Source organism: Acipenser ruthenus, chromosome 13 (assembly GCF_902713425.1).
Source record: "Acipenser ruthenus chromosome 13, fAciRut3.2 maternal haplotype, whole genome shotgun sequence".
In the NCBI taxonomy this organism is placed as follows: Eukaryota; Metazoa; Chordata; class Actinopteri; order Acipenseriformes; family Acipenseridae; genus Acipenser; species Acipenser ruthenus.
In genome coordinates, this window is record NC_081201.1 from 39845295 (window position 1) to 39872837 (window position 27543).

At 43.6% G+C, this 27543-nt stretch overlaps 1 protein-coding gene across 2 annotated transcripts in view; it reads left to right on the plus strand.

Annotated features, from left to right (window-relative positions):
* The window catches only part of LOC117417799 (armadillo-like helical domain-containing protein 3), a 31460-nt gene extending 6580 nt beyond the window's left edge, over positions 1-24880 (plus strand). For both annotated transcript variants that reach the window (XM_034030124.3, XM_034030125.3), the window contains 18 exons: positions 278-334; positions 482-525; positions 2419-2479; positions 2726-2772; positions 3805-3880; positions 4176-4269; positions 4595-4696; positions 4792-4850; positions 5089-5154; positions 5597-5666; positions 6124-6184; positions 6527-6615; positions 8060-8142; positions 10040-10166; positions 12293-12368; positions 16497-16575; positions 23671-23787; positions 24108-24880. In XM_034030124.3, coding sequence (XP_033886015.3) covers positions 278-334; positions 482-525; positions 2419-2479; positions 2726-2772; positions 3805-3880; positions 4176-4269; positions 4595-4696; positions 4792-4850; positions 5089-5154; positions 5597-5666; positions 6124-6184; positions 6527-6615; positions 8060-8142; positions 10040-10166; positions 12293-12368; positions 16497-16575; positions 23671-23787; positions 24108-24200 — 1401 coding nt within the window. In that variant the 3' untranslated portion in view covers positions 24201-24880. The remainder of the gene's footprint in view (positions 1-277; positions 335-481; positions 526-2418; positions 2480-2725; positions 2773-3804; positions 3881-4175; positions 4270-4594; positions 4697-4791; positions 4851-5088; positions 5155-5596; positions 5667-6123; positions 6185-6526; positions 6616-8059; positions 8143-10039; positions 10167-12292; positions 12369-16496; positions 16576-23670; positions 23788-24107) is intronic.
* Positions 24881-27543: the final 2663 nt, after the last annotated feature.

Consider the following 27543-nt stretch of genomic DNA (forward strand, 5'->3'; position numbering starts at 1 on the left):
TGAAAATCGAATGTCTAACAGTCCCATGTGTCTTTTTCATCGGTTTCTGTTGGTAAAAGTATGTGAAGAGTTCCAGGAAGTGGTGATTTAGATCCGCTCTGTTTGGACTTGGAGTGCACACTGACGAACTAACTGTGTGTATAGAAACACTAAATATTAAAAAGTGCTATCTTTAACTGGTATTGAGTATTGCAGAAGCTGTGGGTTCATGTTGATAATATCACTGCGTTAGAAAGCCTAACTAACCTATGTGTTTCTTTCTTTCTTTTTTTTGCAGTCTGTAAACCCGTACATAGTGAAGTTGTCTATAGTTGATGATGAGACCACATTAAATGTAAGTGAATTGCGCTGTGGTCACTAAGCTGTATTACACAATGTTGTTTAATGCTAGTCAGTGCAAGTCAGTTGTTGGTGTACAATGGAACACACACATCTACAGAGTGAAGCGAATAGATAATCAGAACTTTCTTTGTCTTTGCAGGGAAAGGGACTGGTGATCTCACAAGCCCTGTCAGAGTATAACAGGTAGGTGTCATCGCAGCACTGCATGGAGACATTGTCATGGTAATACCTGCCCTGTGCACACAGTGTGTTTTGACGTTGTCTTGGTCATACCTGCCCTGTGCACACAGTGTGTTTTGACGTTGTCTTGGTAATACCTGCCCTGTGCACACAGTGTGTTTTGACATTGTCTTGGTAATATCTGCCCTGTGCACACAGTGTGTTTTGACGTTGTCTTGGTCATATCTGTCCTGTGCACACAGTGTGTTTTGATGTTGTCTTGGTCATATCTGTCCTGTGCACACAGTGTGTTTTGACATTGTCATGGTAATATCTGCCCTGTGCACACAGTGTGTTTTGACGTTGTCTTGGTAATACCTGCCCTGTGCACACAGTGTGTTTTGACATTGTCTTGGTAATACCTGCCCTGTGCACACAGTGTGTTTTGACATTGTCTTGGTAATACCTGCCCTGTGCACACAGTGTGTTTTGACGTTGTCTTGGTAATATCTGCCCTGTGCACACAGTGTGTTTTGACGTTGTCATGGTAATACCTGCCCTGTGCACACAGTGTGTTTTGACATTGTCATGGTAATATCTGCCCTGTGCACACAGTGTGTTTTGACGTTGTCTTGGTAATACCTGCCCTGTGCACACAGTGTGTTTTGACATTGTCATGGTAATACCTGCCCTGTGCACACAGTGTGTTTTGACATTGTCTTGGTAATATCTGCCCTGTGCACACAGTGTGTTTTGACGTTGTCTTGGTAATATCTGCCCTGTGCACACAGTGTGTGCTGACATTGTCTTGGTAATATCTGCCCTGTGCACACAGTGTGTTTTGACATTGTCTTGGTCATATCTGCCCTGTGCACACAGTGTGTTTTGACATTGTCATGGTCATATCTGCCCTGTGCACACAGTGTGTTTTGACGTTGTCTTGGTCATATCTGCCCTGTGCACACAGTGTGTTTTGACGTTGTCTTGGTCATATCTGTCCTGTGCACACAGTGTGTTTTGACATTGTCTTGGTCATATCTGCCCTGTGCACACAGTGTGTTTTGACGTTGTCTTGGTCATATCTGTCCTGTGCACACAGTGTGTTTTGACGTTGTCTTGGTCATATCTGTCCTGTGCACACAGTGTGTTTTGACGTTGTCTTGGTAATATCTGCCCTGTGCACACAGTGTGTTTTGACGTTGTCTTGGTAATATCTGCCCTGTGCACACAGTGTGTTTTGACGTTGTCTTGGTAATATCTGCCCTGTGCACACAGTGTGTTTTGACGTTGTCATGGTAATATCTGCCCTGTGCACACAGTGTGTTTTGACGTTGTCTTGGTAATATCTGCCCTGTGCACACAGTGTGTTTTGACATTGTCTTGGTAATATCTGCCCTGTGCACACAGTGTGTTTTGACATTGTCTTGGTAATATCTGCCCTGTGCACACAGTGTGTTTTGACATTGTCTTGGTAATATCTGCCCTGTGCACACAGTGTGTTTTGACATTGTCTTGGTAATATCTGCCCTGTGCACACAGTGTGTTTTGACATTGTCATGGTCATATCTGCCCTGTGCACGCAGTGTGTTTTGACATTGTCTTGGTAATACCTGCCCTGTGCACACAGTGTGTTTTGACATTGTCTTGGTAATATCTGCCCTGTGCACACAGTGTGTTTTGACATTGTCATGGTCATATCTGCCCTGTGCACACAGTGTGTTTTGACATTGTCTTGGTAATATCTGCCCTGTGCACACAGTGTGTTTTGACGTTGTCTTGGTAATACCTGCCCTGTGCACACAGTGTGTTTTGACGTTGTCTTGGTAATATCTGCCCTGTGCACACAGTAAATCCATTGCTGGTGTGGTAGAGAGCTGTGTACTCACGGGGTAACTGAGGTCACTCTACTCCTTACAGGCAGTACAAAGACAAAGAGGAGGAGAACCAAGGGGGCTTTTTCTCCGCTCTCACCACCATGGTAAGGGTTATCTGGAGTCCTCCTCGTACTTCATACTTATAATTTAAACATAACTCAGGCATGTCAGTTTCAAAATAGAGTTTTTATTTATTTAATTTTAAGATTCAAAGCAAATGACAAAAAATATTTGGAACAAGTAAGACAGCCAAGCCTCCCCTGTTTAGAACAGCGCTCTGTTAAAATGATTCATGTTCAACAAGCTTCATATAGTTTGTATCAAAGTGCAGTACCTCTGTTTATCCACAGGTGGGCAGTATGTTCATTGCAGATGCAGAGGAGAAGATCTCTGTACAGTAAGTAAAACAGACCAGATTGTTTTTCTACTGAGCATACTCTAGTGTTTCATTGTAATACGGTCCATAATTGGGCATCTTCATATGCACAAATCAACGACATTGAGGCTTGTGAGTACACTAGACTTACAATTGAGAAGCTAAAACCATACAGATTACATTTTAATCTGTGAAATCATCTACAGTAGCATTGGATTTCATTTCATAAGCTTACCCCATTGAAGTGAAATTGACCATGTGCATCGCGTTCCAAAAGATTCCCATTCTATTCAACAAAATGAAAAATTAAGAGCTTATGACCGAATTCTATGCTTGTCTAAGATGAAAGCACAGTACTTAATCTGTCTTGTTTCAGTTGGTTTCCAGTTGATTTCACCTTGCTCACAAATGCTGCACTTTTAAAGCTTTTTATCTCTGCTTGTACTTGATGAGCAGGACAGCTGCAATCATCAAGACTAGCATTGTGCCCACAGGACCCCTCTGGAAACCTCTATACACACTTGCTATATATCTAAAGAGATGTGCTCAGCAACCTAGCACTCCTTGCCTACAACCATAGAGCCATGAATCGGGATCTACCTTAATTGCATTTCCGAAGCTAAGCAACCCAGCCAGGGCTTCACAGCTAAGCTTTGCGTGGGCACTGTCTGAGATCAGCAGAACAGAAGTTCAGTCCACTTTCTAGGATTGTAAACCCCAGTGTGACAACTTGTTTAATGAATTCAAATCCATCCTCCAACCTTGAACCACTCATCTTGTGTTAAAGCTCTAAAAACCTTGACTTGGGTCTGAATGAATGTTAAGATAGCAGTGATGCAGTTGCTGTGGCTGGTAATGGTTATGGCACTGCCATCATTTTGAATGAATCCAGAGCTTGGTTCCTTCTAGTTTTGCCTCTGAATTCTAATACAGTACCACAATTAGTTACATTTGCTTTCTAAATGGGGACAAGACCTACCTGAAAGTAAGATGTTGCATCTTGGCGGGTCTGTCCTGAACGTTAGAAGCCAATGTATTTTCCTTTTTCCACAGGACCAATGAAGCGATTCTTTTGGCCTTATACGAAGCAGTCCATTTAAACAGAAACTTTATCACTGTCCTTGCGCAGGTAGGGTTTGTTGAAAGCACTACCGTTTGACCTGTAAAATACTGCACTGTGCTTGATATTTGATGAAAGTGTAAAGTGTGGGATTGTGCTGTTATTGTTGCCGTTAGCAATAATAGAATGATGATGTGCTGTGCATCGTTACACATTTCTATTACATTTACAGTATATTGTGCAGCGATACTTCTGAACGCCTGGCTGCTTCCCTGTTTATAGGTAGCAGGGAAGATTTGTAATTCATTCATTAAACGTGAACATGATGATTTTGTGGTTAAGATGTTCTTTACTTTCTTTGCAGAGTCATCCAGAGATTGACTTGGTGAAGACCCCTTCAGCCCCGGTTCCAACCACACCCACAGCGCCGCTGGGAACCGCCCCACCCTCAGTGGATGGTAAATAAGAGCTCTCCTCTCACCAGCTTGTACACAGACCTTTAACAAGAATATGAAACCCTCATGTTCAAATACCCCCGGGGGAGCTGTTAAGCACTAATTCATTTTAACTTGAATTTATATTTTTAATGTTGTCATTGCTAGTATTGGTTTTTGAAGGGCCTGTGCTCTCCGCAATGTAATACAGTGCTGAATTGAAAGGTGCTTGGTGCACTGTTTTTGAGAGGTTTCATTTTGAAGTCGGGGCATGTAAAGTTGGCTGCAGTGCTTTGTAAACCCCTCTGATTAAAGGAGCCAATCACCCAGGCATTCCTTTCTGTTTCAGTGATGAGTTCCACAGAGCTGCCCCTTGACCCCAACCTCCAGACCAGTAATCTGCTCATCACCTTCCTCAAGTACTCCTCCATCGTCATGCAGGACACCAAAGGTAAGAGCTGCTCTGGAATCAATGCGGGGAGGCGAAAGCCACGGCATTTTACAATAATATTCAACAGTAATGAAGCAGGCTGTCCTTCCTTTCAGATGAACACAGACTGAATAGTGCTAAACTGTGCCTCATCATTCTGACTTGCATAGCAGAGGTAGGTAATCTCAACCTCAGCGGTAGCACCTTGTCATGTAAAACAAGTACAAAAGCAGTACATTGTACGAGCATTACCTCGTTAAAGCCCTGTGGGACCAATTTGTATTTCTAGGCTGTCTAATTCGACATACTTTGTGTTTCAACCAATGAAGGCCTGTGCTGGATAGGTGTCTGTTTCTGAGCAGCTCTGCTGTATGGAGCTCTTGATCCTCTCTAACTGTTTGTCTGTGTTGCAGGATCAATACGCCAACGCCTTTCTGCACGATGACAACATGAATTTCAGAGTTAACCTGCACAGAATGGTGAGCGTCTCTGCTGGGAGTAATGACTAGACCCTGTTAGCTTGTTTGTTTCCCTGGGAAATACCAAATGACAACACTACAAAGGTCTTCTATTTTCCCTTAGGCTAATATGCCTTGTGCCTGCTGTGTACTCCATCGTTGTCGTGCCGATGTGTCCCCCTGCTGTCAATGTGGGGCTCATACTGAACTTTCTGTAGCACAGATTGACTGCTACTTCCCCTACATTGTGGTATTGAGTAAAAAATGTGCATTCCCTGGAGGACTCGGGACATCGTCACAGGGGTAGCTAGTGGAGATGGAGAATGGGTAGATTACATTTTAAATGTAGATCTGCCACAGTTCATGCCACATTTGCTATAGCCTCCTGTAGTCCACTTCTACTGGCCATTAGGGTATCCTCTGTGCCAGCTTAATCACACCTTTGCTTCTGTTTCGTTTGCAGCCCATGAGACACAGGAAGAAGGGAGCAGACAAGAACATCCCCTCCAGACCCCTGGTGTGTGCAGTGTTAGGTGAGCACATGTTTCACTCTTAGTGGACACTAGATCATCTGCATCAGGCTGACCTGACCGCTATTAGAACTTGTCCTTGGTTATCAGACTGGCTTGGGGATGTGTGGGGGCTGCTGGAAAACACCAAGGGGAGCCCTCTGCTCCCCAGCATGTTGTATTGGGAGAACCCTGTAATGTTGGACAGGCGTCCCTGTTTGTTTTTTAAACTGCAACAAAGGGAATCCACACTCAGGACTTACTTTTAACTTGTATTAATGCAACACCAACATTAAAAAATGAACAAGTCACATCATAGGTGATGTGACCTGGTACCTTAACCCTAACCCCCTAACCCGAAATCTGGGAAGCAGAATTAATGTAGAATAATCTAGGACTAGAATAAAAGGCAGCCCTGCAGACAGAGAGGCTTCCTGACCTGTGTGAGCTCCTGACTCTTCTGACTCTGTGTTTCTTGCAGATCTGATGGTGGAATTTATAGTAACTCACATGATGAAGGAGTTTCCCATGGACCTCTACATGTAAGAGGGCACAGAACCAGTTAGCAAGCTTAACACACGCACTCCCACGCAGATTGAACTGCATCCTGGTAGAACATACATTTACCCTTTTTATGACCTGTGAATAAAGCAATGACTTGTGGTAGCTAGTCATCTTTTTTATTATTATTTTATTTTTTTAATGATGCACATTCTTATAGAATAAAGGCTTTTTCAACAATGTTATACTTTTAAAAAAGAAAGTATGTATTTTGTTTTGTTTTAATAGTTAAGAATACATGTGTTTATTGCATGAATAGTTTTAGCGAGGAAGTCTCAGTCTGACACCAGTCTGTCTGTCTGTCTGTCTGTCCCCAATCACAGCCGCTGTGTGCAGGTAGTTCACAAGCTGATCTGCTATCAGAAGAAGTGCCGAGTTAGACTACACTACACTTGGAGGGAGCTCTGGTCAGGTAAGGCTGTGTACAGAGTACAGTATGTAGTGCACAAGCTAACACATTGTACTAAAGCGTTTTTGTTTCTGAAGCAATTCCAAAATACACTGGAAATAAACTCCCTGAAACACAGCATGGAGGTATGAGGCTGCAGCTCCAGTGCTTTTACCAGCTGCTCTGAAAGTTGGCAAGTCCATATGATGCTCCACAGCAGCGAAATCTACTTTCATGGGGTGCTGTTAATCCTCCTGGGTTTTAATGAAGGCATTCAGCTGGAAAGGGTTTCTATCAGGACCTGGTTACACTAAGCTGAACGGGTGAATTGGAAATTGTAATTGTTAAAAGGCTTGGCTGTGAAAGCCCCTGACTTGCTTACCAGAGCAGATCAAACCCATGGAAGTGACTTTACACTCCTGGTGCGCTGCTGTTCATAACCAGAAAACAACTTGTGACTGGTGGCCACCCAGGCTGTAATTAAAACCTGTGAATTAAATCTGTGCTGATGATTTGAATGATGGGTCGCAGAGAATGTGCCTTTCCAGCGACTCGGCTTTGGAAGTAATTAAAAAGTGATTAACTGCAGCAGGGCTTTTCTGGGTGTTGTGTCAACTGTACCTATTCCAAACATTCATGTACAGTATCTGTCCTGTATTTCACATTCCATGTAGTAGAGAAAAACACTGGCAGCTTTTCAATATATTTAGATATATGTGTAGACAACCCCCAGAACTGACTGTGTCCAGTCATGTCTCTGTGCTGGCAGTCTGTATGTAGAATCTGTGCTATTGTCTGCAAATGGACACCTGGTGTCACCTAATGAGAGCTGAAACCTGCAAACTGCTCCGACTGACAGTAACAGCACCACCTGAATCCCCCCCGGGGTCGATGCTCCCTTCAATACGAGACTGACAGTAACAGCACCACCTGAATCCCCCCCCGGGGTCCCTGGTCCATTCATTACGAGACTGACAATAACAGCACCACCTGAATCCCCCTAGGGGTCCCTGGTCCATTCATTACGAGACTGACCTTAACAGCACCACCTGAATCCCCCTAGGGGTCCCTGGTCCATTCATTACGAGACTGACAGTAACAGCACCACCTGAATTGCCAGAGCTAATGCGAGGAGGATCATACAGGAGTATAAAACTAAAAACCCTGGCTGTGAATCACACCGCACATATCCTGTCACATAGACCACATAGAGGGAATGATGTCTCCTGTCAACTGGCTAGCAGGATGTTCTTTTTTTAATGGCTTTGTGAAACATGTCTTTTATTGCGTCTTTATATAATAACTTCCTGCCAGGTTAAATCATAAGATAGGGTCCTGCTTGGGCCTTTTCTCTATAAAGGAGCTCCAAATCGCGGGACAATGTTATCGTAGCTTTTAGAAGTACCAGAACTGGAAATAGGGGGCTTTCATACCGAGTCCTGAGGTCTTTGTTTCTTTTCTATTGAAGCGCTCATTAACCTGGTGAAATTTCTCATGTCAAATGAGACCGTTCTTCTGACCAAGTACAACGTCTTTCACCTGGCACTGCTGGTAAGTTTTTCTTGCACATTCTTTACTTGGTTCCTAAGCTGTTGGTATGCAATTAAATATGCAATTTCTAACATCCTTCTTCATTAACCGGTAACAGGAGCATGCAGTAAACAATACTGACTGAATATTGAAAGTGTGCTTTCTGAGATGTAAGGTTAAACTCAGAGGAATGCAGAAAAGTAGAAATCCAGATGATGGCAGTCTGCCCAAATTTGCTATGTAAAGATCATTTATTTTAGTGCATTTAAAAATGTATGGGAGACATCTTTACATGGCTCTAGTATTATTATTATTATTATTATTATTATTATTTGTTTATTTAGCAGACGCCTTTATCCAAGGCGACTTACAGACTAGGGTGTGTGAACTATGCATCAACTACATCTCACCCGAAAGACAGAGCACAAGGAGGTTAAGTGACTTGCTCAGGGTCGCACAATGAGACAGTGGCTGAGGTGGGATTTGAACCGGAGACCTCCTGGTTACAAGCCCTTTTCTTTAACCACTGGACCACACAGCCTCCCTACAGTATCTGACTTTGGGATGTATGAGAGACATCTTTACATGGCTCTAGTATCTGACAATGGGGATGTATGGGAGACATCTTTACATGGCTCTAGTATCTGTGACAATGGGGATGTATGGGAGGCATCTTTACATGGCTCAAGTATCTGACAATGGGGATGTATGGGAGGCATCTTTACATGGCTCTAGTATCTGTGACAATGGGGATGTATGGGAGGCATCTTTACATGGCTCTAGTATCTGACAATGGGGATGTATGGGAGGCATCTTTACATGGCTCTAGTATCTGTGACAATGGGGATGTATGGGAGGCATCTTTACATGGCTCTAGTATCTGTGACAATGGGGATGTATGGGAGGCATCTTTACATGGCTCTAGTATCTGTGACAATGGGGATGTATGGGAGGCATCTTTACATGGCTCTAGTATCTGACAATGGGGATGTATGGGAGGCATCTTTACATGGCTCTAGTATCTGTGACAATGGGGATGTATGGGAGGCATCTTTACCTGGCTCTAGTCTGTGACAATGGGGATGTATGGGAGGCATCTTTACATGGCTCAAGTATCTGACAATGGGGATGTATGGGAGGCATCTTTACATGGCTCTAGTATCTGACAATGGGGATGTATGGGAGGCATCTTTACATGGCTCTAGTATCTGACAATGAGGATGTATGGGAGGCATCTTTACATGGCTCTAGTATCTGTGACAATGGGGATGTATGGGAGGCATATTTACATGGCTCTAGTATCTGTGACAATGGGGATGTATGGGAGGCATCTTTACATGGCTCTAGTATCTGTGACAATGGGGATGTATGGGAGGCATCTTTACATGGCTCTAGTATCTGACAATGGGGATGTATGGGAGACATCTTTACATGGCTCTAGTATCTGTGACTGGGGATGTATGGGAGGCATCTTTACATGGCTCTAGTATCTGTGACAATGGGGATGTATGGGAGGCATCTTTACATGGCTCTAGTATCTGACAATGGGGATGTATGGGAGGCATCTTTACATGGCTCTAGTATCTGTGACAATGGGGATGTATGGGAGGCATCTTTACATGGCTCTAGTATCTGTGACAATGGGGATGTATGGGAGGCATCTTTACATGGCTCTAGTATCTGTGACAATGGGGATGTATGGGAGGCATCTTTACATGGCTCTAGTATCTGACAATGGGGATGTATGGGAGGCATCTTTACATGGCTCTAGTATCTGTGACAATGGGGATGTATGGGAGACATCTTTACATGGCTCTAGTATCTGTGACAATGGGGATGTATGGGAGACATCTTTACATGGCTCTAGTATTGTGAGCACTTGTATCCATGGATATTCCTTTCTCTTTTTATGCTGCAGGTGATCAATTTATTCAACATGTTTATAACATACGGCGATACCTTCCTGCCGACTCCCAGCAGTTACGATGAGCTGTATTACGAGATCGTCAGGATGCACCAGGTCTTTGATAACCTCTACTGTATGGGTAAGTGGGACTTTACCTACTCACAGAGATGGGGATGGACAGATTAAGGAAAGAAAATCATGCTTAGAAAAGTTAGAAACCATTCAGACCATCAGTGCTCATCTGGTTCGGTTCCAAGTGATTTTGCACAGAACTTACCATCTAGTCCAGGGGTGGCCAAAGCTGCCCCTTCCACTTCTGGCCTTTGATCCAACCCTGTTTGAAATTGTTAATTTGAACCAATGAAACCTCCACCCAGACATGTAGTTTTATTTGTTTATTTGGCAGACGCCGAAGGTGACTTGCAGAGACTAGGGTGTGTGAACTATGCATAAGCTGCAGAGTCACCAACAACAACGTCTCACCCAAAAGACGGAGCACAAGGAGGTTAAGTGTCTTGCTCAGCATCACACAGTGAGTGAGCCGGGATTTGAACTGGGGACCTCCTGGTTACAAGCCCTTTTCTTTAACCTCTGGACCACACAGCCTCCTGTGTTAGTTAGTAGTTAATGATCTTGTTTTGCCTGTTAAACCTGGAGTGGAAGGTCCCTCCAGGGCTGTGATTGGACACCCCTGATCTAGTCGGATCTCGAAGGATCCTGATGGTTGGTACCCCCCTGATCTGGTCAGTTCTCGAAGGATCCTGATGGTTGGTACCCAGGATCTGGTCGGTTCTTTAAGGATCCTGATGGTTGGTAACCCATTCCACTGAACACTCTATTTGTAAAACAATGTCTCCTGCAATTCAAATATTGATTAGCGTGAACTTTGTCAAATTGAAGACTTCAAGTAATTTTAAAAGCTTAAATCCTCTCAAGCAAACCACCTTTGCTGTATGGTAATGGGTAGCTCTCCTCAGCCCTTCTTTGCTGTAATGGGTATACAGTTATGTATTAATGACTGGCCAGGGCAGTAAGATCCCCAGGGTTGGCACCAAAGTTATTTAGCTCCTATGCCAGTCTGTAGTAGAAACACACCTGGTAACACAGTTAAACCTGGATGAAATAGAGGTTCTTTAAGAAACGCTGTAGTAAATGTGTCAATTTGCAGGCTGTCTCCTTTGGCCTCCATCCACTTATCTCTTTGATTTTCTGAATCTCTTTGATTTCACTGAAGTTAAACTGCTCAGCACATTTTCAAATGCGTTTTAGATTTGCAATATCACTTAATCGCTTCCGTTCTGGAATTGAAATTGATAGTGGATATTTTTGGTACCAGTTATACTTCTAGTTTGAATAACTGTGAACCTTTTTAAGGTGATATAAAATCAGCTTGGCTTCAAGCGCCTAATGTCATTTTTGATGAAAAAAAGGAATTGCATTTCTATGTTTAGGGGGGTGAGCTTGTTACAAAATGATTGTAGGAGTACCAGACCTACATGGTGCTCTGCGGGTATTTTATTGAGCTATGATCTGTGCTGCAAGTTTAATGTAGACTACTATGTGTAATCTTGAAAATTGTAATTTCAGCAAAGCAAGAAGAAGAAGAATACAGTTCAGTGTTTCTGTGTAGGTTTGCTTTAACCTGCCTTACAGGACTCCAGCTTCTGTGCAACACTTAGAGTTCACACTGTGTAGACAGATCTGTCCATGGGGACGGAAGGAACCCACTAGGCATCCTTTGCCCTTTCTCAGGCATAGATCCTTGCATCTCTGTGTGTGGAATGGCATGCTTCTTTTTGGCTGCATATCTATCCAGTACGGAGTGCAAGCAGAGAGAGCCACCGTGTGATGATGAACGTAGCTGATGAACACATGCAGGAACAAACAGGCCCCTCCTTTGATGTTTAAGAGTAACACCATAACCAGTTTGTTTATAAATAAAACATAAATACATGTCTTCGATTTGTATCTTGTGTTTCATTAAAAATCTATCCTCCCAACGCTTCTCTGAGCAGAAGCAGCAGCAGCTATGCAATGTAGGTTATTGCCATGGCTGTGAATTAAATTGCCTGAGCACAGCATTATGCATCAAATAAAATATTCATTTGAATCCTGCACAATGGGATGTAATGGCAATGTAATGAGAGGAAGATTCCCAAGTTTGTTCCTCTCTAACCCAGATATAAAAGTGGATACAATCACAACCTCTCTGAATTAATGGGAGACCTGAAACACTGACGGCATGTGTTTCATCTCCTGTTTCAGTGCTGAGGCTTTCCACGAATGCTGGGCAGTGGAAAGAAGCTGCTAGCAAAGTGACTCTCGCCCTCGTCAACATCAGGTAAGGACTAGGTGGTCAATAACAGGTGTTGGGTAAGGACTAGGTGATCAATAACAGGTGTTGGGTAAGGACTAGGTGATCAGTAACAGGTGTTGGGTAAGGAATAAGGGATCAGTAACAGGTGTTGGGTAAGGAATAAGGGATCAGTAACAGGTGTTGGGTAAGGACTAGGTGATCAATAACAGGTGTTGGGTAAGGACTAGGTGATCAGTAACAGGTGTTGGGTAAGGAATAAGGGATCTGTAACAGGTGTTGGGTAAGGACTAGGTGATCAATAACAGGTGTTGGGTAAGGACTAGGTGATCAGTAACAGGTGTTGGGTAAGGACTAGGTGATCAATAACAGGTGTTGGGTAAGGAATAAGGGATCAGTAACAGGTGTTGGGGGTGGGGTGAGCGGAATAAAAGGCCTCATCTTGAGATGAATAACATTACAGTGCTAAAAATGGGGCAGGAACATAGTAGGTCTGCGGTGAAGTAAAATGATAATTTCATGATTCAGTATTCCCTGCTGAAACATGGCACTTATTCAGACCCATTTTAGTGCTTTTCTCGCACAGTACTGTTACCTGTGAGTACCAGTACTTGAATTGTAGAGGCCTGTTTATTGACTGATGGCACCGTTGCTTGCTTTGTAACACGGAAAGGAATTTGTTGTGAAAATCTACAAATAAACTCTTGAAATCAGGGGGCACGCAAAATCTTATCAGCGACAAACCTACTGAATCATAATAAGACTATTAATGCCTCTCTGTTTATAAAATGATGCTCCAAATTCAGACGTGTGGTACATACGGCTCAGTCTGCAATACATGAAAAACAGAGACAGTGTTCCAGCCATGACAGGAGGAGTCTGAGAGAGATGAATTATTATTATTATTATTATTATTATTATTATTCGTTTATTTAGCAGATGCCTTTATACAAGGCAACTTACAGAGACTAGGGTGTGTGAACTATGCATCAGCTGCAGAGTCACTTACAATTACATCTCACCTGAAAGACGCAGCACAAGGAGGTTAAGTGACTTGCTCAGGGTCACACAATGAGTCAGTGGCTGAGGTGGGATTTGAACCGGGGACCTCCTGGTTACAAACCCTTTTCTTTAACCACTGGACCACACAGCCTCCTATGGGCAGGAGATGGGCACGCTGTGCCTCCCAGTCCCTCCAGAGCTGAGGAGAGAAAGGAACTGTCCTACAGTGTTCCAGCCATGACAGGAGGAGTCTGAGAGAGATGAATGGGCAGGAGATGGGCACGCTGTGCCTCCCAGTCCCTCCAGAGCTGCCCTTCTTTCTGTGGCATGTCTCCCACGTGACAGGACGCTCAGCATGCCAGGGCCATTGCTGTGCAAAGAAAACTCAGCTATTCTTTGTTCAAGATAATTGCTGCAATTAATCATTATATTGTGTTTCTGGGAGATAAAAAGAGAGAATAGGTTCCTGTGTAATTGTGAGAAGCTGTTTGACAATAATATTTCACACTGAGGGACTGGTGGAAGGGTGGCCTCAGAACACGCGAGGCACAGTGATTTATTTATTTATTTATTTTTTTCCAGCAAAGATGCTTGGACTTAAAATGACTGGGGAATTAAAACAGAAACCAGATCAGAACAAGCACCCTTGAGTGTGTGAAGGGAATGTAAAACAGAGAACCAGACCAGAATAAGCACCCTTGAGCATGGCAGGGAATGTATCAGCAGGACGTTTCGGTTAATGACCAATCAATTACTTGATAATCGCTCAATTAACTTGCCTTGTATTTTATTAGGGGCTTTAATGTTGATGAATAAGCTGTTGTTATTTCTAATGTGCTCATTAATGAGGGAATTAGTCTTTTTCAATTTTGGGACGATAATTGAACCCTTCAGTCTCATTTCTGTTCTGCAGCCCTCCTATGGCTGTGGTATTGAGCTGCTCTTCTGCACAGACCACAGTAATGGCACACTATGTACCAGTAATGCAGAGCATGTGAATGAGTTTGAGTTAAATCTAAAAACACATAATCACTGTAACATCTTAGATACTGGTAATGCTTCAATCTGTGCTAATGTAAACTATTGATACAAACCACTGACATGTTAATACAGAAGTACTGTCAATTCGTACCTAGTATATGTTAACAAAGAACAAACTCATTCTGTCCTTGGTTAATGCATCCAATTGACCTCTCAGGCGTGCTTCATCAATAAGAGAAGTCATTATAGGGATCCTGAGTGGCGCATCTGGTAAAGGCGCTCCGCGTGGAGTGCAGGATGCGCCCTATAGCCTGGAGGTCGCCGGTTCGAGTCCAGGCTATTCCACTGCCGACCATGGACGGGAGTTCCCAGGGGATGGCGCATGATTTGCCGAGTGTCGCCCGTGTGGGGTGGGGTGGGGTGTGTCCTCTGCTCACCGCGTGCCAGCGACTCCTGTACTCTGGCCGGGTGCCTGCGGGCTTGCCTGTAAGCTGCCCAGAGCTGTGTTGTCCTCCGACGCTGTAGCTCTGGGTTGGCTGCATAGTGGGCCTGCAGAGTGGGGAAAAAAAAGCGGTCAGTTGACGGCAAACATTTCAGAGGACAGCGTGTGTTCGTCTTCGGAGTTAAGTATTGAATCCATCTGAAGAACAGTGGTGAGAGCGTGACTATGAAGGTCCCTACAGAAACTCTTTGGTGAGCCATTAACACTAAATGTTTGGCTCAAAGATTTGAGTTTTTGTATCACCGTAGAGACTCAACCTTCACTACATACAATTACAGGGCAGCAGTGTGGAGTCACTTGACTGGAGTGTTGTGGGTTCAATCCCAGGTGGGGGACACTGCTGCTGTACCCTTGAGCAAGGTACTTTACCTAGATTGCTCCAGTAAAAACCCAACTGTATGAATGGGTGATTGTATGTAAAAATAATGTGTAAAAAATAATGTAATTGTATGTAAAAATAATGTGATATCTTGTAACAATTGTAAGTCGCCCTGGATAAGAGCGTCTGCTAATAAATAAACAATAATAATAATAATAATAATAATAATAATAATAATAATTACATTATACAGCTCGGCACCTCTTCAATGTTAAGCATCGCAGTGCACAAATGGCTCTCTTAGTATATATATTTTTGTTAAAATATTACTTTGTAATAATATCAGGCAAAGGTTTCTATAAACAATGTGTAATATATTAGAATTGACTAGAAATTCGAGCAGCGTTTATTGGAAAGCTTAAGAAAAGACTGAAACTCATTAGTTGTGCAGTGCTGGTTTAAATCAGCTTGGTCACTGTGAAGACAGATAGGAGCTGGGCTCTGGGCATCCATAAAGCATGTAGATTAAGGAGGACGAGGTTACAGATTTATGAGTCTTAATGGATGCTCTGTGCACATGGTTATAGTGGCTCATAAATGTTGCTCAGTGTGTTTGAATGTAAAAGCAGCTACGTGGAGAGTGAAAAACAGTTTGACTGAACAGTTCTAACTGCCCACTAGTAAAGCCATCTTTCAGCAGCACCCCCACAGCTATAGATGTTTCTCAGAATCCTAACTCCCTCATTTAGTGTTTTTATTAACGCTGATTTGTTTTTTGTGTGATTTATACAGAGTAGCAGCAAATTATTTGAATACAGTGTTGATTAAGAATGAACTACTTAGCCTATAAAAAAGTTCATGTCCCTAATTTTGTGGCTAAGGATCAGTACAGTGCTATGTATTATTGTCTGTGTTTATTGGGCGCTATCCATGAAAGGGTTTTAAGCTCAAAGCCCTGCTCGTTTTAAAGTTTGCTGTTTCAGAAATCCACCTTGATACTGTGCATTGCAGTGCTGTGCTGTGCTTGCAATGGTTGCAGCATTGCATGTAAGCCTCTGACAGGTTTCAGTGTAATACTGTTTCATTATTTATAGGAGACAGTTTTGCCGAGCGCATACAGCAAACGAGTGGGAGGCTAAGATTCCCAGGGTTCAAACCCAGCGCAGTGACTAACCTGTAATGTGTGTCTTTAGGATCTGGCTTCCATGAGTTATCCAAACGCTGGCAGTGATTTCTAAATATAAACACTTAATGTTGACCTGTGTTGTCTGCAAACCACAACCAGGGGGCTTTTATCTAAAGAAGCAATAAAACACAGACAATAAAATAAGTATTTCTTCTTTTACTTCAGAGCTATCATCAACCACTTCAACCCCAAGATTGAATCGTATGCTGCTGTGAACCACATCTCCCAGCTCTCAGAGGAGCAGGTAAGGGACGGGTAGGCTTGCACTCAGCAGCGCTAGGACAGCTGGTGTGAGTGCCGTACCAAATCACAAGACATTTCTGTGGATTTGGGATTTCCGGAGGAGTGAAATATGAATGTGTTTATTTTATTTTATTTATTTATTTTTAAATTTGTTTGCATGTTGCCCCATTCCCTAATACAGAGGTTCTCAAACTTTGTTTCCTGGGCCCCCCTTTGGAAATGTTTCAGGCTGTGACGACCCCTCCAGTACGTTATCATATGAAATGACTGTACATCCTGCATAGGAACCCTAAATGAAGCATGGACATACAGTCATTATGCTTGGAGTGTGTGTCAACTGTAAAATAAATAAGCAGATTTCACAATGAAACCATGGCATAATACTAGACCCACAGAGGCGGAAGTGTTTAAATCAACAACAAGCCTGTCATTTGTGTCAAATTAAGATTTAATTTTGCTATCAGAAATGGAACGAAGCATCGAAACCTTGCATTATATCGGTACCGTCTACTTGTAGACTCCTCTGATTTGTAAATAATGCCTGCTTCTTAAGTTCCACTTTCAAAGTCTCTTCTTCAGGGGTATGTAGACAGTTAAGAACGTGTGTTGCTGTCTGATAAATTTGTAGGCAGTCCTGGGAGCTGGAATTGTACAGTACTTGCAAACAAACAGAGTTTGCCAATGATTGTAATAGTAATCATAACATTGTTCAGGGACTGTGGCAAATTGAGAAACCGTGTTTAAAAAAAACAACATTTTTTTTGACCGGCGCTAGCACTTTATACACAACTATATACACAAACAAACAAACACCTGTAATTGTAATCTCGTTTTAAGTCTTGCAAGCGGAGTCTCCAATAGAAATTTAGTACTGCCACTCAGTACTTGGGTGGGTTTAAAGTATTCAGAACGAATCAATGATCGTTACAAGTCAGGAAGGAGGGACATTGCCCAGCTGCACTGGTGAAAGCTGGTTTTGTTAGTTTTTTTGTTATGCAGTAGTTTTTTTGAATGGGAGAGGGGTGAAGCCCACGTGAATTGAGTAACCATTTCCAGTGTTTGCATTTTTGTATTGTGTGTTTTACTGGTTAAAATAAAAAAATCAGAAACCCTAATCTTAAGTTTATCAGTATTTTTTGTGATCACGCGACCCCCTTTTGGGTCGGGACCCTCAGTTTGAGAAACATTGCCCTAATAAAACCATTGTCCTCTATCAAATTCATATTCTGTTGTAAAGCTCTATTCAGTAAATACATTTTGATTTTATTTTTTTCTGTCCTCTTACCTGTTCATGGTGTTTCCAGTGACTCTGGTTTTCTTCACTCTCTAGACTGCACGGGGTGCAGAATAAACATTTCTCTGAAGATCGCGGGACATCGTTACGTGTGATTAAACTCGAATCGCTTGCCTTTATTTTGATAACAAGACGGTTAAAGTGAGTTGGCTTCTCTCCACCTCTGTCTTTAACAATAGATGTCTTTATGTATGGCAGGCTAGATCAGCAAAGTGTCTGAATGGTTGTAAAAGAAGGAACTGTGTGCAGGTACTGACTGCTATGTGTCACAGAGCTGCCCTGAACTCGGCTCCAATCAGCACTGACTGTGTGCAGGTACTGACTGCTATGTGTCACAGAGCTGCCCTGAACTCGGCTCCAATCAGCACTGACTGTGTGCAGGTACTGACTGCTATGTGTCACAGAGCTGCCCTGAACTCGGCTCCAATCAGCACTGACTGTGTGCAGGTACTGACTGCTATGTGTCACAGAGCTGCCCTGAACTCGGCTCCAATCAGCACTGACTGTGTGCAGGTACTGACTGCTATGTGTCACAGAGCTGCCCTGAACTCGGCTCCAATCAACACTGACTGTGTGCAGGTACTGACTGCAGTGTGTCATAGCACTGCCCTGAACTCGGCTCCAATCACATCTGACACAGTTTTTACCCCATTTTTCTTCCCCAATTTAAAATTGCCAATTGTGTTATTATTAATCACGGTTCACCGCTGTAACCCCCCGGCGACTCGGGAAACGGCGGCTGACACACGTGTCCTCCGAAACGTGTTCCTGCCAAGCCGTTTTTTTTCGCTCCACAGATCCACAGCGAAGCCACCAGACCTATAGTGCAGGAGGACAACACAGATCTGAATAGCTCCACTGCAGACCCGCAGTTGCCCTGTCAGCCACAGGGGTCGCTGGTGCGCGGTGAACCGTGGATTGCCCTGCCGACCTAAGCCCTCCCTGCCCGGGCGGCGCTCAGCCAATTGTGCGCCGCCCTCTAGGAACCCCCGGTCACGGTCAGCAATGACATAGCCTGGATTCGAACCCGCGATCTCCAGGCTATAGGGCACATCCTGCACTCCACTTTGAGCGCCTTTACTCTGGAGCCCCGGCAAAGATGTTTGAAATGGACATCAAGTTCATATTAAAACTAACCTCTGATGGAGGCTTTGATGCTGGTTGGTAATGCTGAAAACCATAGTATATAGTCTATAGTTTAATCCCAGATAAACAATCTCTTTGATGACTACAAGCTGTAATTACTTTGAAATGTTGACAAGTGGGAACAGAGACAGTTAAAGAAGCATTTCAACACCAACCAATGAATACGCCTTCCTGTCTGACAGGGTGACAACAAACATATTTATAATGTCATGCCTAATAATTGCAGCAAAGTATAAAAGGGCACACTGTTGATTGCTCAGTAACAGTGTTCCCTCTAAATTACTGTAAAGCCATACATATTTGTGAGCCTTTTATTATGCATTTTTTGTGTATGGGGGGGAAAAAAAGCTAATATTTTTGGCACGAATATCAAATTCCACTAACGATACATACTTCGTATATTGCAACGGGTCGCCAACATTTCTGGAGCAAAATAGGTTTATGGGTGTGATTCGCCAAATATTTTGGTTGCAAATATTTATGGCTTTACAGTAACCATTTTAACGGTGCATGTCTCCTCTTTTAATCAGCCATCTGAAATTCCTCTCAGGTTGTCATGTTAAGGCAAAGATTCCCTGTGTGACACGTTGAAAGTGCTCCGAATTCCCAGAAAGATTTTTTTTAAATGTCTTTTTAACACATCTTTGCATCACATCTCCTTCTGTACCCTTTAAATCAGATGCAAGTTAAGGGTGTTGGGGGCAGGTAGACTAGGCACCCTAGAACCAGCAGGTGTCCTGATCATGCCTGAGCTGAACTGGGACAGTACTTGTAACTCATTCAAACCCTTGAGCTGCATTCAGATAACATGCTGTGTTCGCTGCATTCAGATAACATGCTGGGTGAGCTGCGTTCAGATAACATGCTGGGTGAGCTGCATTCAGATAACATGCTGTGTGGCTGCATTCAGATAACATGCTGGATGAGCTGCATTCAGATAACATGCTGTGTGGCTGCATTCAGATAACATGCTGTGTGGCTGCATTCATATAACATGCTGGGTGAGCTGCATTCAGATAACATGCTGGGTGAGCTGCATTCAGATCCTGGCCCCCAAGGGAAGGTTTCAGTAATAAACATGGCTTTTCATTTCGCCAGCATCCTGCATCCTAATGGTCTCTGTTCCTGGTGCTTTGGAATCGGAGTGCAGGAAACACCCACACCAGTTTGATGAGCTTAAACACTCCTTTTTCTCCTTTTTCTGGCACAGTCATCCTGTATGTTTGTTTATTGAGTTGGAAGAAGCTCCACTATGTAGCTGTGGCTCATTCTGTATGCTGATTTTCAGTAACTTTCTTCTGTGTTGTAAACTGGGCAGATATATCTGGGGATGGATTTGTAACATCAAAATCTTGTTTTCTTGTTTGAGGAGACATTTGATTTTGTGCTGAGAGCTGAGGAGTGCAACTTTATTGTTTTAACGAGATCCTGTTCAGTTTTTCAGAAGTTACCAGTTTATAGCAACACTGGAAATGTTATTTTCTCTCTGGCTCACAGCGTTTATTTTTTCTTCAATTCCCTTTAATAAGTTTAAAACAACAATATCAAAAAGCTTTAAAAAGTCTTTGAGACGGAAGCTTCTCAACAAGGGGGTTATAGTTGCTGTTAATCTTACTTCTCTGTTTTTGTTTTTTTTTGCTTTGGCTGTATCTTGAAGCTCTTGCAACTGAAATAACTGCAACAAAGTTATCTTCAGGTGCTGTCTTGTAGATCCATCATAAATTAGTTGCTTGCCAATCACTGAAGTTCGTATTAGTGTTTTGTTACCTGTGGCTGCCATGCTATGAACTCTGGAGATGTGGGGACTCCCCTAGGGACCCCGAGCCCAGGATTGCATCAGTACTTTTTCAGCTTCGAATTCCAGAGTGATGATGTGCATGCTCAGGACGTGGGTATGAAGCTGTACCCGTCTGTGTATTTATTGTTGATCACTTCAAACACTCGACCATAACTATAAAAGATAGTCATTGTGTGGAATATTGTCATCTGTGCTCTGACTTGGTTTCTTGGTTTCCTTTCTGTCTTGTACTCGGCGCCACCCCAGGGGGATGTGCAAGCAGTTCAGTCTCCATGGTTACACAGTGTTATTGTACAGGGCCAGGAACTGGGTGCAGTTCTTCAGGAATCATTGCATGTGGATTCCACATGGAAATAATATCTGCTCACTACAGACCTGGGCTGGAACGTTTTCTTGTCTCGTTGCCAAACACTCTTGACCGCTGTGCTTTACCTGTCATTATATATGTGTTATATTATATACAAAATACATTTACAGAGATTTTAAAATACATTCAACTTTGAAGTTTGCCTGTCCTGTGTTTTTGTGCTGGCAGCCAGATTCTTGGTTGACTGGATATTTATCCACAGGGGCTCCAACAAATCCACCCCCCTCTGTCTGTAAAAGCTAAGATTCAAATTAAACAGTCATCCAAAAATAAAGAAATGGAGACAAAAATGGCACTTATGTAATTTAAAACGAATTACACAAATATGTGCAGAAAAGATTAATGAACTGAAACCCTTTTCAAAGGACACAGCCATTGTGTTTATCCTTCCCATTTATTTCATTTACCATTTCATTCCCTCTCTGAATGAATGTTCATTTATTTCTATTAAACATCATACAGCGTATTTGACATGTCTGCCTAGTATTAGAGTGCAGAGTGACTGACACAAGGGTGGGCTGGTACCACTATCGCCTGCACACAACATGCTGGGCTACTGCAAGACTGAGTCGGTCCAGATTATCTCCTCAACAGAATTGTGCTCCCATGTATAACAACGTAAAGGAATGCTTCCTTGGCAGCCAGTATGTAAAGCGCATGGCTGGCAGCCCAATTAAAGCTTTCTAGGCTGCACCTGGTGGAGTGTTAGCTTGTCACAGTCCGGGGAGTGTGAGATTGCTACCAGCTCTCATGCTTATAGAGCGAGCTCGTCAGGTTGAGGGCTCCATTAGCCAGACCTGTCACAACAGAAACGAGCAGCTGCCCTTCCTGTACGGATCTGCCTGCTGGAGAGGCTGTGGAATTGAAATGAGGAGCGCTGCCCTCTGATGCACAGGGTTTCCTGTTGAAATGAGGAGACAGGCTCTCTGATGCACAGGGTTTTCTGTTGAAATGAGGAGCACTGCTCTCTGATGCACAGGGTTTCCTGTTGAAATGAGGAGCGCTGCTCTCTAATGTACAGGGTTTCCTGTTGAAATGAGGAGCGCTGCCCTCTGATGCACAGGGTTTCCTGTTGAAATGAGGAGACAGGCTCTCTGATGCACAGGGTTTTCTGTTGAAATGAGGAGACAGGCTCTCTGATGCACAGGGTTTCCTGTTGAAATGAGGAGACAGGCTCTCTGATGCACAGGGTTTTCTGTTGAAATGAGGAGCGCTGCTCTCTGATGCACAGGGTTTCCTGTTGAAATGAGGAGCGCTGCTCTCTGATGCACAGGGTTTCCTGTTGAAATGAGGAGACAGGCTCTCTGATGCACAGGGTTTTCTGTTGAAATGAGGAGCACTGCTCTCTGATGCACAGGGTTTCCTGTTGAAATGAGGAGCGCTGCTCTCTGATGCACAGGGTTTCCTGTTGAAATGAGGAGCGCTGCTCTCTAATGTACAGGGTTTCCTGTTGAAATGAGGAGACAGGCTCTCTGATGCACAGGGTTTTCTGTTGAAATGAGGAGCGCTGCTCTCTGATGTACAGGGTTTCCTGTTGAAATGAGGAGACAGGCTCTCTGATGCACAGGGTTTCCTGTTGAAATGAGGAGACAGGCTCTCTGATGCACAGGGTTTTCTGTTGAAATGAGGAGCGCTGCTCTCTGATGTACAGGGTTTCCTGTTGAAATGAGGAGACAGGCTCTCTGATGCACAGGGTTTTCTGTTGAAATGAGGAGCGCTGCTCTCTGATGTACAGGGTTTCCTGTTGAAATGAGGAGACAGGCTCTCTGATGCACAGGGTTTTCTGTTGAAATGAGGAGCGCTGCCCTCTGATGCACAGGGTTTTCTGTTGAAATGAGGAGCGCTGCTCTCTGATGCACAGGGTTTCCTGTTGAAATGAGGAGACAGGCTCTCTGATGCACAGGGTTTTCTGTTGAAATGAGGAGCGCTGCCCTCTGATGCACAGGGTTTTCTGTTGAAATGTGGAGCGCTGCTCTCTGATGCACAGGGTTTTCTGTTGAAATGAGGAGCACTGCTCTCTGATGCACAGGGTTTCCTGTTGAAATGAGGAGACAGGCTCTCTGATGCACAGGGTTTTCTGTTGAAATGAGGAGACAGGCTCTCTGATGCACAGGGTTTTCTGTTGAAATGAGGAGCGCTGCTCTCTGATGCACAGGGTTTTCTGTTGAAATGAGGAGCGCTGCCCTCTGATGCACAGGGTTTCTGTTGAAATGAGGAGCGCTGCTCTCTGATGCACAGGGTTTTCCGTTGAAAGCACATGTATCCGGCTTGTCACAATGGGGACCCAACATTCTTCTTACAAGGGCAATGAAAGCGCTGCGTTGCAGCAGCATGTCTGTCTTGTTTAAGACTGCTCAACAACACGCCCTTGTTCCAAGGCACTTCGCTCTGGCAAGGTCTCTGATTTAAAGGTTGCTGTTCATTCCTTCCTTGTGGAGAGGTCTCTGTTATTGCCTGTAGCTCACAGCGTGTTTCCTACCCATGTCTATAGGTGTTGGAGGTGGTACGCTCGAACTACGACACGCTGACACTAAAGCTGCAGGACGGGCTGGATCAGTACGAGAGATACTCGGAGCAGCCCAAAGAGGCAGCCTTCTTCAAAGAGCTGGTGAGCGAAAGGAGGTTAAGTCTGCTCCAAAATGCAGTGCTGTGTTTCCATTTGCAATCTCTGACTGCTAGAAATAAATATGTAAAAGAATCTGGTTCATTCTTCATAGACCCAAATGCTCTACAGTTCTTGCTAGCTTTTTAACTCTTTCAGCACTAACACAGAAATGTCACCTTAAGTTAAATAACCTGATGAGTCATTTTCTCTTGGTTGCAAATTAATGCAACTTGTAAAAGTTTCCTAGACTTTCACATCCTTATCTCACAATCAATGTGCCCCTTGTTATGTTGAGATTACTAACTCTTTTTTTAAATGCTCAGGTAAGATCCATTAGCCTGAATGTGCGGAAGAACGTTTCCCTGAACACCCTGAGCCAGGACGTCCTGCTGAAGGAGTTCTCCTCCATATCCTGAGGCTCTGGATCCCATCGCTGCAGGCACTTCACAAGCACTGTGATCTCTAAACTCACTGCAAATACAGGGGAATAAAACCAGGCTTCTTAATCACTGTGTAAAGTGTAGAGAGGTGTGTCTGGACTGGGATTGCCAGTCCTGGCTTCTGCCTTGTCGATGTGGGCAGTGTGTGTGTGTGTTAACACAACGGATTCATTTTTATTTTATTATTCTTTGCTTGCATAAGTACCCTGCCTTTTTAGAGCCAACAGCTTTAAACACAGCGTCGCACACACTGACAGCCATCAAACTTAATACACAGAGCTTGGTACTGGATATCTGAAAGATGGACATTTCACGTCAGTACTGAGCACTGGGGGGGGGGGGGTAATGAACACATCTTGATGCAGAGGTGCACCTAAGTAGTACAGAAATATTAATCAGGATAGTAGTCTGATGATTTTTAAGAGGTTCCTCATTTGTCACATTGTGTGCTTCAGTATGGAGGAAAGTGGGAGGGCATTTGGATCTGTGAAAGTGGCTGAATATTATATTGATCTCAAGATTTTGAATTAATCATCTAGTACAGGAAATCAATGTAACAATTTTCATACTTCAGAATTGTATTATCTTTAAAAAATGGTGTTCAGTGTTATTTATATGTAGTGTTTCTTTAAAATAGACTTTTTTTTCTAACAACATCAAGGTGTGTGGTGAAAGTTTGTGATTCAAGTGACTGTGCTGGGAGGGCGTTTCCATGTGACTGGCTTGTGATGCTGAGTGTGTGTGTGTGTGATGGGAGGCGGTGGTCATGACTGGCTCAACCATCAAGAGAAGTTCCTCACCCAATGGGATTCTAGCATTGAGTGGCTGTCTCTGAACCAGGGCTGAATCATTACGGGTGATCTCAGAAGACTGCAAACAGCCTCCATCCCTTTGGCAGTGGTGCAGTCAGGAGAGCAGGTTTGTATCCTCACTGTGCCAATGTGGCGTGGTTTGACCTCCCAGCGCTGCAGCGGCCCCTGCTGGCCAGGTGTGCTTGAGCAGACGTGGCTGGCCTGTGTCCTCCAGGGAGGGGTACTTTGCCAGCGTCTGCTTTTGAGCTCCTGGGTGTACGAGGGGATTGACTTGCTGGTGGGCTCACCTGCTGATCTTCAGCTCTTCTGGACCGTTGTGGGAATATAATTGAACATTCTAACAGCTTTGCCTGTGAGCGAGGCGCTGGCAGGATTCGATGTGTGTTGGCTGCTTGGTTGTAGGTCATCGATGTATTTCTATCTGCAGTCACAAGTCACAATGTCGCAGCTTCAGTTACATCAGCTTAACCTGCCTAAAGAGTTCCTACTGCATGTGTTTGTAAAAGAAGCAAGACTATATTTATTTGCAGGGTAATTAATTCTAACGAGCTACAGATGACTTGGCAATCTATGAAGCAGTTCCTTTCCCCTTTTAAAGAAATTGCCCCACTAAATGCATTCCCCTCCAGTCACCGTCTGCTGTAGCAGTTTGTCAGTGCTTTCCCTGCTGGGAGAGGAATTAGTTTCCTTCAATGCCATCTTCCCTGCTGCCAACTGTTTCAAAGCATGGTGCTATTTTTATATGTATTAGAGATTTCTAATGTACTGTATATGATGTTTGTGTAGCAAAAACATTTGTATTTGAATCCTAATAGCAATCTCGAATGATTTTTAGATTATTCTGTATAATCATGTTTTTTAATTGGACAAATTCAGAGTGAATGGTAAAACAAAGCAATAATATATTTCATTTACCCAGACAGTAATATTAATCCTGTTGGCTTGCACAATACGGCTGATCTTCACTGGTGAACAGCTGAGATGCCGCCTCTGCTTTGTGTTGAGAGGATGATAGATAATAGAGTCAATGGAAAAAAAGTGGGGGGGATTGTTGTGTGTTTTTGTACATATGAACCACGGTCCGAAATTGTAATGTACTGCAAATCCATTTGCAAGCAATATTGAAATGTTACAGAAGTGGTGGGTGTGGGTGTGGGTTTGGGTAGGACACAATCCTCAATGCCTTGACAATACCCCAGATGAGCCCCGCAGCCTGTTCCCTGGAACACAAAGGGCTTCGGTTTGGTAAATCCAGTGGCTTATTGTATTCTCTACAGGAGGAGCCTCCTAATTGACATCCTCTCCGGGGGGATAAACAAGAGCTCTGCACAAAGTCAATGAATAATGTATCTGTAAATAAACACAACAGGCAGCTGTCTTACCCGGCTGGCTGGCGGGCTTCCTCGCACAGGAGCGCAGATTGAAATGGATTTTAATTTACAATTGCACTTGTCATTAGCTCTGTTTCAGGTAACTGATCCCAAGCGCTAGCAGTGCAGGGGTGCCTTTTTCAGACTGCTTATGGAAGACTCGTTCCGATTGGGCAGGCCTTGCATTTTATGACAAAACGAACAAACAAAACAATCCCAGTAAATCTGACCTTGTCTATCTCGGCCTCCCCATAGGTCTCACGTTTGCTTATTTTAAAGGCGCACACATTATGGTAAATATGCATTTGATTTTTGTGGTGGTGCTTCTTGCACACATTAAGGTAAATGTGCATTTGATTTTTGTGGTGGTGCTTCTTGCACACATTAAGGTAAATGTGCATTTGATTTTTGTAGTGGTGCTGCTTGCACACCCAGCACACATTAAGGAATTTATGCAGAGACATTAAAAGCATGTTATAGGAGTTTTCAGAAAAGCAGCGATTGGGTACTGCAAGGAGAGATCCAGCGGGCAGGATCAATTTTTCTACAGTAAAATGTTTGTTTACTTCACCTCATCCTTGACAGCAGAATCATGATAAACAAACGAAACAATGAATGAATGAAGCGTTCTGAATTGCTATTGGCAACTTCCAGTAAGTCCAGAGATTGATCTGGTCACATCAGTTTTGGAGAGAACTGTTTGGTGTCAGAATTGTCATGCTTGGAGAGCAACGTTAATCACCTACAGCAACACAAGCCTGTAGAAACTGAGCCACTTTGTCCACAGCTCGCCTGTTTGAAGAGCAACTCTTCAGCAGTGTATGTCCTGTAGGAACCCAGAGTTATTGTGAGGCTGCTGGCACAGTGGATAGAGGGGAGGCTGGGGAGGTAAGGTGATGTGTGCTAGTGATGACAAATACCTGTGTGTCCCTCTCTCACTCAATTAAAGGTGAAATGCTTACAACCAGCATTCAGATTACAAAGTCCTGGAAGGAATTCTAACTATGGTGACTCCTAGTAGTTTGTAAGGAACATGAGTTGAAGGCTGGAGGCAAGCTAAGTGAAATTCAGTTTCCAAAGCAGACTGTTAACAGAGAAGCAGCTCAGCTATAGATCTGAAAGAGCAATTACCCGAAA